This window comes from Megalobrama amblycephala, linkage group LG24, assembly GCF_018812025.1.
Source record: "Megalobrama amblycephala isolate DHTTF-2021 linkage group LG24, ASM1881202v1, whole genome shotgun sequence".
NCBI lineage: Eukaryota > Metazoa > Chordata > Actinopteri > Cypriniformes > Xenocyprididae > Megalobrama > Megalobrama amblycephala.
Genome location: NC_063067.1, coordinates 14,200,052 through 14,212,472, shown reverse-complemented (window position 1 = coordinate 14,212,472; position 12,421 = coordinate 14,200,052). Strand labels below are relative to the sequence as shown.

General features: G+C 35.5%; 2 protein-coding genes across 7 annotated transcripts in view; both read left to right on the top strand.

The window, feature by feature from the left end:
- The window catches only part of flnb (filamin B, beta (actin binding protein 278)), a 27,427-nt gene extending 19,859 nt beyond the window's left edge, over positions 1-7,568 (top strand). For all 3 annotated transcript variants that reach the window (XM_048177274.1, XM_048177275.1, XM_048177276.1), the window contains exons 34-43: positions 1,667-1,840; positions 1,931-2,089; positions 2,298-2,501; positions 2,635-2,787; positions 3,085-3,207; positions 3,304-3,570; positions 3,693-3,830; positions 5,901-6,014; positions 6,112-6,300; positions 6,417-7,568. In XM_048177274.1, coding sequence (XP_048033231.1) covers positions 1,667-1,840; positions 1,931-2,089; positions 2,298-2,501; positions 2,635-2,787; positions 3,085-3,207; positions 3,304-3,570; positions 3,693-3,830; positions 5,901-6,014; positions 6,112-6,300; positions 6,417-6,604 — 1,709 coding nt within the window. In that variant the 3' untranslated portion in view covers positions 6,605-7,568. The remainder of the gene's footprint in view (positions 1-1,666; positions 1,841-1,930; positions 2,090-2,297; positions 2,502-2,634; positions 2,788-3,084; positions 3,208-3,303; positions 3,571-3,692; positions 3,831-5,900; positions 6,015-6,111; positions 6,301-6,416) is intronic.
- On the top strand, positions 7,548-12,421 carry abhd6b (abhydrolase domain containing 6, acylglycerol lipase b). Of its 4 annotated transcripts, none has more exons than XM_048177280.1 (10): positions 7,569-7,690; positions 8,139-8,228; positions 8,324-8,465; positions 9,010-9,166; positions 9,276-9,389; positions 11,055-11,187; positions 11,299-11,456; positions 11,543-11,597; positions 11,688-11,788; positions 12,131-12,421. In XM_048177280.1, the coding sequence occupies exons 3-10, from the start codon at positions 8,347-8,349 to the stop codon at positions 12,311-12,313; spliced, it is 1,020 nt and encodes a 339-aa protein (XP_048033237.1). In that variant the 5' UTR covers positions 7,569-7,690; positions 8,139-8,228; positions 8,324-8,346; the 3' UTR covers positions 12,314-12,421. The 4 variants fall into 4 exon arrangements, with proteins under 4 accessions (XP_048033234.1, XP_048033237.1, XP_048033236.1 ...); XM_048177279.1 differs by lacking the exon at positions 7,569-7,690 and adding an exon at positions 7,714-7,844; XM_048177277.1 differs by having other exon boundaries at positions 7,548-7,690; positions 8,139-8,465.

The following is a 12,421-nucleotide window of genomic DNA, read 5'->3' as shown; positions in this document are numbered from 1 at the left end:
AAGCGCAGTTGATGAACGAACGACAAGGATGCACAAAAAAATGAATGTAGAGTACACAAGTAAATACAAAGTGTTTGCACAGCAGCTCCAGACGATCTGTTTTCAGGCCTTCCCTCTTAGCTCTCTCCAGCACTGGAAAGCTTTTCTAATATAAACGTGGTCCTAAAGCACTTGCCCAGTCATAAACCTTCATTCCAGTGATATTCTTTTGAGCTCTTTTGTTTTGTAGCCCATTTCTCATTCTGCAGTTTTTTTTTTTTTCTTATTTTCAAATCTCCCTCTCTCTCCTCGACCGTCATACGCCCCCTAATGCTGACTGGTTAGACGTTTGTTGTTGCTGTCGGCCCGACTAACTTCCAGACAGTGCAGTTGAAAAAATACATACCCCATCTTTAATGCTATTGCGATTTCTATTGAGGGGGGGGGGGGTCACGGATTTGCGCTATGCCACTGGTTGTACTGTATATTGTTTGTGCATCCAAAATTAGTTGACTTTTCACTGTGTGTGAAAAGAAAAAAAAACAGGAACCATGAGGTGGAAAGTACGGAAGAGGATTAGGGCCAAGCAATAATAAAAAAATAAAACCATCCCGAGATTAAAGTTGTTACATTTCGAGAAAAAAGTCGAAATAAAATGTTGAGAATAAACTCATTAAATTACGAGAAAAAACTCGTTAAATTTCGAGAAAAAAGTCGAGATAAAATGTTGAGAATAAAGTCATTAAATTACGAGAAAAAAGTCGTTAAATTACGAGAACAAATTCGTTAAATTATGAGAAAAATGTCGTTAAATTTCGAGAAAAAAGTCAAGATAAAATGTTGAGAATAAACTCATTAAATTATGACTTTATTCTCATCATTTTATCTCGACTTTTTTCTCGAAATTTAACGAGTTTTTTTCTCGTAATTTAACGAGTTTATTCTCAACATTTTACCTCGACTTTTTTCTCGAAATTTAACGAGTTTTTTCTCGAAATTTACCAAATTTAATCTCGAGATGGTTTTATTTTTTTATTATTGCTTGGCCCTAATCCTCTTCCGTAGGAAAGTCAAGTGGAAATTGTGCTGAAACGGGGCATCGGGGCAAAAAAAAAAAAACATGGCTGCCATCAATTCAAAATGAAATATCTCTCCCATTTCCCAGTGAATTTTTCCCATTCATTTTCCAAGCCAACCTACATGGTGAATCACAACATTCAAAAAACATGCAAAAAAGTATTTGAAAATCAGACAAAAATACAAAGGTACAAGACTGGGCTTTATTGAGCAAAAGCACCACAGTCCCATTAAGTACTGCGAAAGACAATCATATAAAAAAAATGGAGAAATATAAAACCATTTATTTAATGGTTTTGATTATATGTATAGAAACAGTAAATTAGTTTTTTTTGCAAAATGTGCAAATGCATATAAATGTTAAAGTAATATGACAGCACAGCATGGGTAATGTAGTTTTCACCACAAATTCCACTGTTAAACATGCTGATTCTAAAAAATAAGTTGAAATAATGCAGACTGATGGCTTCATAGCTCCCAGTAGGTCTGTCTTTAAAGATTTACAAGTTATTCTTAAAATTCAATTTCCCTATTGAGAAAAAGTTTTTACTAAGGAACCCAACTGTTGCACTCTATGAACCCTAAAGTCATTTATATGTTATTTGCTCAGATGATCTGGACATCACAATCGAGGGTCCATCTGAGGCAGATGTACGCTGCTTGGACAATGCAGATGGCACTTGTACTGTGAGCTACCTCCCAACTGAGCCTGGAGATTATGAGATCCAAGTTCAACACAATGACATGCCTATCTGTGGTAGTCCTTTCAAGGCTAAAATTACTGGTATGGCAACCCCTCCAAACCTCAAACCACTATTCATAATGGTATAGTGCTCAAATTAATACAAGCATGGTTTTTATGAACCCAATACAGATGGAAATATAAGAAGGTCACAGGTAAAACTGGGCAGTGCTGTTGACTTCACCATCAACATCACTGAAGAAGACATTAGCCAGCTCTCTGCCAGCATAATATCACCCACAGGCAATGATGTACCCTGCTTACTGAAAACACAACCTGACAGCCATCTCGGTGAGCCATCTATTAATATGCACACAGCTGCTGTTGGTAAAAATGGGATAAGTTATGGGTAGGGTTAGGTTTAGGGGCAGGGATGGGGTTAGGACTAAATTTTTGGACAGGAATTTAGTTCCAAGATCAACAAAATATGACTTATTTTGACCCCTTAGTTGGTGCCACTGTCAAACTTCATCAGAGGTGCACTTTGTTTGTTATGCAGGTGTATCATTCATCCCCAGAGAGGCTGGTGAGCATCTGGTCAGCATCATGAAGGACGGTGAGCATGTGGGCAACAGTCCCATCTCTCTTTCCATCAGTCAGGCAGAGATTGGAGATTCCAGCAAGGTGAAGGCTTTCGGCCCAGGCTTACATACAGGGCACACCTTCTGCATGTCTGAATTTGTGGTGGACACTTGGGATGCAGGTATGATACTATATAATCCAAATTAATTAGTTTATGGCTTATGTTGAGATTTGGGTTGCATGTTATGATGGCGCAAACGTTATATGTGGTCTCTTTTATTAAAATTATTTCCTAAAATTCATGCAACCTGCAGGATATGGTGGGCTAACGGTTGTAATTGAAGGTCCCAGTAAAGTAGATGTTCACACTGAAGAGATGGAGCATGGAACCTGCAATATATCGTACCACCCAATCAAGGCTGGGACCTACAAAATCTCCATTAAATTTTCAGATGAGCACATTCCAGGTTTAGAGAGCTGCCTCTTTATTATTATAATAATAATAATGAATTATATATAACGCAATGAAAAAGTAATAATTTTATTCAACAAGGATGAATTACTTTAATCAAAAGTGACAGTAAAGACATTTACATTGTTACAAAAAAAAATAAATGCTGCTTTTTAAATCTCCTAAACAAAAAAATTAACCCCAAAATTGTAATATTAGGCAGCACAACTGTGTTCAACGTTGATAATAAGACATGTTTTTACTTTTTAAGTACATTAAATGAATAATAACCCATTAAATTCCTCTTCCCCAGGGAGTCCTTTTACAGCTGTGATAACAGACCGTGGACTTATGAGAGAGAACATCACGCACAAACAGAAAGCAGCTCCTATTGCCAGCATTGGGAGTGAATGCAGCTTAGCCTTTAAAATCCCGGGTTAGATGAATAGCACATCACACTAATCCAGCTACTATATCTCACTTCTCAAGAACGCTGCAGTAATGTTAACAAACACGTTCCCTTTCTTCACAGGTACTGATGCAGAGACTCTGTCTGCACACATCTATGAGCCATCAGGAACTCAAGGAGAGGCTGTTATTGTTGCTACAGGCAGTGACACTTATACAGTGAGCTTTCTAGCAAAAGAGATGGGAGTTTATAATGTAACCATAAAGAACCAAGGCCAGACAATCTCTGGCTGCCCACTCCAGTACACTGTCGGCCCACTTGGACAAGGAGGATGTGAAAGGATCCAGGTGTGGGGACAAGGCCTTCAGACAGCTCTGGCAAATGTTCCGGGTATCCCACGCATATTTCTCTATTTCTGTTTTATTAGCACGAGGTGTTTTGTTATGTACTGTGACAGCTGGCTAATTCAGTTGTGAGTCATATCAAAAGTATGTATTGATTTCATTTTGCAGCTGACTTTAATATTTGGTCCCGTGAGGCCGGAGCAGGAACTCTGTCTGTCTCAGTAGAGGGACCTGGAAAGATTGAGCTCCACTTTGATGATCGGCTGGATGGTTCTTGCATTGTGTCCTACACAGCACAAGAGCCTGGTGGGTAACTGATGCAGTATACCGTATGTAATGTTTAAAAAATATGTTATGAACATTGTCTGGACATAGAAAATATGTTAGAAATATCCAGTGTACTTAAAAAGGGTTAGTTCACCCAAAAATGAAAATTCTGTCATTGATTACTCACCCTCGTGTCATTGCACACCCATAAGACCTTCGTTCATCTTCAAAACACAAATTAAGATATTTTTGATAAAATCCGATGGCTCAGTGAGGCCTGCATTGCCAGCAATAACACTCCCTTTTTCAATGCCCAGAAAGCTAAAAACATGTTTAAAACAGTTAATGTGAATATTAAGTGGTTCAACTTTAATATTATAAAGCGGCGAGAATACTTTTTATGCACCAAAAATAACAAAATAGTGACTTTAATCCACAATATGTAGTGATGGGCGATTTCAAAACACTGCTTCATGAAGCTTCGAAGCTTTACGATTCATTTGTTTCGAATCAGTGGTTCAGAGCACCAAAATCCCATGATTTCAGTAAACGAGGCTTTGTTACATCATAAGTGTTTTGAAACTTTAATAGCTCACGTGATTTTGGCATGAGTTTGATATGCGCTCTGAACCACTGATTTGAAACAAATGATTCGCTAAGCTTCAAAGCTTCATGAAGCAGTGTTTTGAAATCGCCCATCACTAGGATATTATTGAATAAAGTCACTATTTTGTTATTTTTGGCATATAAAAAGTATTTTAGTTGCTTTATAATATTAAGGTTGAACCACTGTAGTCACATGAACTGTTTTAAATATGTTTTTAGTAGCAAGGGAGTGTTATTGCTGGCGATGCAGGCCTCACTGAGCCATCGGATTTCATCAAAAATATCTTAATTTGTGTTCTGAAGATGAACGAAGGTCTTATGGATTTGGAAAGACACAAGGGTGAGTAATCAATGACAGAATTTTCATTTTTGGGTGAACTAACCCTTTAAAATTTAATTATGTGTAACTTGCTTTACACAATGAAAAATTAACCTAAAGTTAGCATATGAGAATGTTAACTTGTCAATTATGATCTTTTTTTTTTTTGACAATCTTTAATGTTTTGATAACATCATACCAATTCTTCTAATTGTATCCAAGAGAATGAAATGTTTTACAGTGAGGCGAACTAGCTAATATCTTAAAATATAACAGCATTCATCAAGTCCATTGCTACTGTTTTTACACTGTAAATTACTTACTACCTATTTTTTCCCCCACCTAAAATGATGTGACTTTATAGAGAATGATGTCATTAGGAATCTGGAATGATTTAAAATTATTTCAAATAAATTTGTGATACTATGACAAAAAGTATCTAATATTACATCTTTGGAATGTAAGTTAAAGCTGCTGTCCATAACTTTCTTTGTGTTCAAAATGTACAAAAATTATATTATGAGCGAGTACATCACGAATCCATTTTCCAAACCGTGTTTGTCTTATCCATTCCTGAATCACTATATTCGGACTATTTTAGACTAGTTCGGGTCGGCACCGCTGCGGAGTAGCACAGTATCTGCGTGACTCGTCATAGACATAAACAAAGAGAAGTAGTTCCGGCTAAGATGTTCTTCCGCAAGACGCATGCAGTTCTGTTTATTAACCGCTAGAGCGCCAAAAGTTACGGAATGCAGATTTAAGCGTTTCATTCAATATATTAAGAATTAAGGCCCGTTCAAATCAAGGACGATAACTATGATAACAATAATGATAAAGTTTTAATAATCATTCTAATTCTAGGATAATAGGGAAGTCCACGCCACAACTATAATGATAAGGAGGAATGATATTGTTGGAATCACTTTCAGAACGAATTTTCCAGCTGAACAAAAGCCAATCAAAATCTATCCTGCAAGCATTTAAAGTAGCAGACGTGTTTGTGTGGAGGCTAATATAGTTAACTTTAATAGTTATCATTCTTGGTGTGAATGGGCACATAAAAATGTACTGCATATTCATAATGACACCAGTAAAACTACTCCATTAACATCAGCATATTGATTAATCATTTAGAAGGAGACCCATTTATAGACACATTTACAGAATTTGTTCTCTTGCAGGTGACTATGAGGTTTCAGTCATGTTTAATGAGGAGCACATTTCCGAAAGCCCATTCCTTGTGTCTGTCAGTGGCGCCACAGATAACAGTCTCACACAAGGACAAAGTGGCTCTGGTATGAATTAGCAATTTTTTGAAGACAATTTCCATTTTCCATGGGAGATATCTGAGTGTATAGTGTCTGATAGTACTTTGTTCTTTTCCTCCCATAGATCATAATCAGATGTGTAACAGTTACAAGGAACCCTCTCAGTCAGAGTTGGAGATAAACATATCATCTGACAGCAGTGCTGAGCCAGTTTTCCTGTCTAACGCTAGTAAAGTCATCTGCCATGGCCCAGGCCTGAGTAAGGGCATTCTAGGACGCAAAAACACTTTTTATGTGGACTGCAGTAAAGCTGGTGAGTGCAGCTTGACATTTGCTAGAATATTAAGTAACTCATTTTACTTAAGTAATGCAAAAGAAATGTCTCTCTCAGAACTGAGTGTAACTGTGTAGCTGCATTTTGTGTTGTAGGACAGAACCTTCTCTTTGTCGGCATGCATGGCCCCACCGTCCCCTGCGAGCGGTTGACGATCATTCACATGGGCGGACATCAGTACAGGATCAACTATGCCGTAAAGGAAAGGGGAAAATACATATTAGCAGTGAAGTGGGGAGATGAGCATATTCCAGGATCTCCGTTCCATATTAGTGTTCTATGAAATGCATTAATATGTATGTGTGTACATACAATACCATTCAAAAGTTTTGGCTTGGTAGGATTTTTATGTTTTTGAAAGAAGTCTCTTACGCTCTTCAAGTCTGCATACATTAGAGCAAAAATACAGTAAAAAGTAAAAAAAAACCTGTATTTTTTTTTTTGTATTTTTATATATTTTAAAATATAATTTAATCATTGTCAGCTTCATTAGTGTCAGTGTCACATGATCCTTCAGAAATCATTCTAATATTCTGATTTGCTGCTCAAGAAATATTTCTTATTATTATCAATGTTGAAAACGGTTGTGCTGCATAATATTTTTCTGCAAACTGTGATTCTTTTTCCAGAAATGCATTTTTTGTGACAATGTAGAAGTCAAATTAATGGCCTTTCTTAATAAAAGTATCTTTAAAGATAAATCTAACTGAACCCAAAACTTTGAACGGTAGTGTACTCAGTATGTAAAAAATATGTTTTTAAATGTTATAAATAATTATTTATATAATCATAGTAATAATTATTATTACTATATAAATAATAATATTTATATAATTATAATAAATATACAAAATATATAATATATAAGTATTGCATAAGTTTTTTTTTGTTTTGTTTTGTTTTTAAATATATTATCATTCTCCTCAGATTCCTTTTTTTTCCCACTATATTTAATGCAAAACTAATTTGAATGCCTGATTAAAATCACACATTTGAATTTCAACTCTGAACAAATGTGAATTGGTTTTCATAACTTTGCTCACATGCAGTGATGCCTTTAGACATCTGGAGGATTTTATTTTGTGAAATATATATATATATTTTTTTATTTGTAAGCAGTCACCATAAATGTGATACAAGCATAAATGCACCTAAATGGCTTTAAATGTTAAATGGAATTTATATGCAAAAAATGTGATATAAAATTTGTATTAATCCATTATTAAATGCATCGTAGTCTAATTTTATTTACTTTTCCATTTATTTATTTATTTGTTTGTTCATTTAGAGTTAGGAAAATATTGCATTTTCCATCTGAACTCATTGATTTCTTGAGATCACGGGATCACCACACACAGTTTTCTCTGGGGTAAGCAGACAGCTGACTTTTGTTATATTATAAGTGCAGGGAGCACACTGACCAGCTACAGTATGATGTCTAAATGGAACTTTTAGGATCTGTGATTTTGCTTGATTATGACTGACTTCACTGAATGACGTCAATGTAGGATTAACCTTATGAAGTAAGTTCATTGCTCTCAAACGGTTGCAAATCTATTTGTTGAGTCATAGGGCAATTGTTTTTATTTTAATGATTTATACTTTTAACCTCAATTCAAAGGTTGTCCTAATAATAGTGAGATATTGCAATTGTAGATATATGTTCAGAATTGTAAAATATGTCTATGAATGTATAAAAACATTAAGCACAAAATAGATTTATTGTAGGCAGGGACATTAAAATGAAGCGATAAAGTGATAGTCATGTAAATATTTTAAGCGCATGGTGAGATATCTGGGTTACATGTATTGATTAGACACAAACAGATGCTGCCAGACCCTCCCCTATCCCTCACCCTCTTTGAATCTGACCTGTATATATGCTGCCTTATAGCAGAACAACAAAGGTATTTTGAAGTTCTTCATCATTCCCTAACATTTTTAATGTTTGGCAATCAGTGCAGCATTTCTGCTTGTAATTGTGTGATGTATTACTCTGCAGGGAGCTATAAATCCAGAGTTGCCATGGATCAGGATATGGTGAATATGTTTGCCATTGCTGCAGGGACTCTTGCTATCCCTCTCCTCCTTTTCATGGCCTCCTTTATGTTGTGGCCATCATCGCTCATCAAAGTCTATTACTGGTAAATACCACTTAAAATACTATATAAAAAGGTTTTTAAATGCATTTAAATGCATGAATTTAAAAAAAAAAAAAGGTTTAGGATTTAAAAAATAAAATAAAATTAGAAATATTTCAGATTTTTAAGGTCCCTAATCAAATATTTTTTTAACCAAATTTGTGACTGACATTTTACTCAATGTATATAATAAATGCTGTATATTGGGAAAAAAATGCATAAATAAGCATTTTCACTGTTGATATCAGTCTTTTGGACTGCACTTATAAATGCATATTTTAAAAATATGCATGCATGCTTTTATATCTATACATTTGTTTATTTTGTCTATGTACAATTATTTTGTTTTATTTTGACAATTTTTGACAATTTGACAATTTTATTTGTTAATGTTAGTTAACTTTGACTTGAACTACATTTAAACTAGTTCTACAGCATTTATTAATCATATAATAGTGTTATACATTTTTGGCAGATGTTATTTACCAACAGGTTTGCAGTGATGCATATTAAATGTGAATGCAATATATATATAATGTTTGTGTAGGTACTGGAGGAGAACTCTGGGTCTGCAGGTACGTTATGCAGACTGCGGAGGTTATCGCTTCTGTTACTCGCACAGGGGCAAACCAGGCCTCAGGCCCTCTATACTCATGCTGCATGACTTCTCTGCTCATAAGGACACATGGCTCCCCATGGTGAAGGTATAGTATGTTTACGTGGCTGGGGTGTTATGTAGAAAATGAAAATGGCATGTACAGTATGTTGTTCATTATAACAGCGATAAGCATTTTGTGTCTTCATCTTAAACAGTACCTTCCCAAACATCTGCACCTGCTGTGTGTTGACATGCCAGGGCATGAGGGGACAACACGTACCAGCACTGATGACTATTCAATCCAGGGCCAGGTCAAGAGAATACGGCAGGTAATGGCTGGATGGGTACCTTTTTCTATTAATAGGGTACAAATAGGTGCAATATTATTTTTTTTAAAACCATAGAAACATAAATACTGTTTGTTGTGAGAACTGTTAGATATCCTTAAATTATCTCAAACAAAATTACAATTTACATAATTGCCATTTAATTCATTGTTGTAATTACTACTTTTAAAAATTAACTCATTTTAATAACAAATCCAAAATTAGCTAGTCTGTATACTGAACTTAAAGGTGCCCTTGAACGTTCTTTCACAAGATGTAATATAAGTCTAAGGTGTCGCCTGAATGTGTCTGTGAAGTTTCAGCTCAAAATACTCCATAGATTTTAAAAAAAAAAATTTAACTGCCTATTTTGGGGCGTCTTTAAATATGCACCGATTCAGCGCACAGCCCCTTTAAATCCTTGTGCTCCCTGCCCCCCGAGCTCTCAACTATAATATAGTGCATACACAAAGTTCACACAGCTAATATAACCCTCAAATGGATCTTTACAAAGTGTTCGTCATGCATACTGTATGCATGCATCGGCTCATGTGAGTATAGTATTTATTTGGATATTTACATTTGATTCTGAATGAGTTTGATAGTGCTCCGTGGCTAACAGGCTAATGCTACACTGTTGGAGAGATTTATAAAGAATGAAGTTGTGTTTATGAATTATACAGACTGCAAGTGTTTAAAAATGAAAATAACGACGGCTCTTGTCTCCGTGAATACAGTAATAAACGATGGTAACTTTAACCACATTTAACAGTACATTAGCAACATGCTAACGAAACATTTAGAAAGACAATTTACAAATATCACTAAATATATCATGTAATCATGGATCATGTCAGGTATTATTGCTCCATCTGCCATTTTTCGCTATTGTTCTTGCTTGCTTACCTAGTCTGATGATTCAGCTGTGCACAGATCCAGACGTTAATACTGGCTGCCCTTGTCTAATGCCTTGAACATGAGCTGGCATATGCAAATATTGGGGGCGTACATATTAATGATCCCGACTGTTACGTAACGGTTGGTTTTATGTTGAGATTCGCCTGTTTTCCGTAGGTCTTTTAAACAAATGAGATTTACATAAGAAGGAGGAAACAATGGTGTTTGAGACACACTGTATGTCATTTCCATGTATTGAACTCTTGTTATTCAACTATGCTAAGGTAAATTCAATTTTTAATTCTATGGCACCTTTAATTTAGACAAAAAAAAAATTTACACTAGAAAATAAGAGACATAGGGTTTTATGTACCAAAATTTGGTAACAGGGATACAAATAAAATATTCATATACACTATTTTTCTACATTTGTGGTCAGTAAGATTATTATTTTTTTTTTCTCAAATAAATTAATACTTTTATTCAGCAAGGATGCATTAAATTGAAGTAACAGAAAAGAAATGTATAATGCTTATATTTCAAATAAATGCTTTACTTTTGAACTTTCAGTTTCTTTTTATCACAATTTGTTTCTACAAAATGTTTCTTGAGTAGCAAATCAGCTTATTTGAATGATTCCTGAAGGGTCATGTGACACTGAAGACTGGAGTAATGATGCTGAAAATGAATGAAAAAAAAAATCACAAGCCAGCATATTACATGTTTGTGTTTGTAGCATTTATGAATATTCCCTACTTTTACACCACTCAGTTTGTAGAGGCCATTCGACTAAACAGAAAGCCGTTCCACCTGGTGGGCACTTCAATGGGTGGCACTGTGGCAGGAGTGTATGCAGCCTGCCATCCCTCAGATCTCTACAGTTTGACCCTCATCTGCCCAGCCGGTTTGTCAATATATTTTGTCTTTGACACAGAATGCATCGATTAATTCATACAGACAAACAAAAAAAATACTATGTAATATCACTCCTGCATGCTCACATTTTTCTCTGAAGGTCTGAAGAACCAAAACGAGACCAAGTTTGACTGTCGGATGCATGACGTGGAGCACAGCCAGTACACACTGAATATTCCTCTTATTCCATCCACCCCGGAGGAGATGGAGGAGATGCTGAAGCTCTGTTCTCACGTGCGCTTCAGAGTGCCTCAACAGGTTAGTGCCACACACGTCATGTAGAATTACTCTAGATTCAGAACACTTCTTCACACACCATGTGTGGCGTTTACTTTTGTTTATAGATTCTTCAAGGCCTGGTGGATGTACGGATTCCACACAATGACTTTTATCATGAGGGTCAGTATGAATATAGGCAACGTGCAATAACAAGTGTTGTTTTGCATAATTGTACTTTGCCTAAAGTATTGTCTCTATAAACTACCACAGTTTTCATGGAAATTATGAGTGAAAATTCAAAATATGCTTTGCATGAGCATATGCAGCAAATAACTACCCCTTTACAAGTCATCTGGGGCAAACAGGACCAGGTATGTGTAAGCATGCATACTGAAACTATACATAGAAAACGCACAGAGTTCAGTACATAGTGTTATTTTAGTAGATGTAGTTTTTATTAATATATTTTTTTTTAATTAATACGTTTTAGTAGTTTTGTCAGTTTTATTAGTTAATAGTTTAAATGAGTCTATTTTTTTTTATTTATTAATGTTTATTTCAGTTTTGGTTTATTTTAGTACATTGTTAAACTAAATGAAAATGAGAAATGTTGCCTGGGCAACTAATTTTAATATGTTATTTCAGTAACAAAATATTTTTTTCACGGTTTTAGTTAACTATAATAACCCTGATATTCCTGTCTTTATTTTCAGGTGGTGGATGTGTCTGGTGCAGCGGTGCTTGCCGAGGCACTTCCGCACTGCCGTGTTGATCTGCTGGAGAACTGTGGTCATTCTGTGGTCATGGAGCGACCGCGACAAACAGCCAAACTCATTTTAGATTTCATCATCTCTCAGCAGAACACAGAGAGCGCCAGCACAAAGAAGAAATCCTGAGACGTCTCTGCTATCAACCGTATTTTGCTTATTAAATGCAGCACCCCACTGACCCTGAAGTGTGTGTGTGTGTGTGTATGTATATGTGTATGTAAAATATAATATATA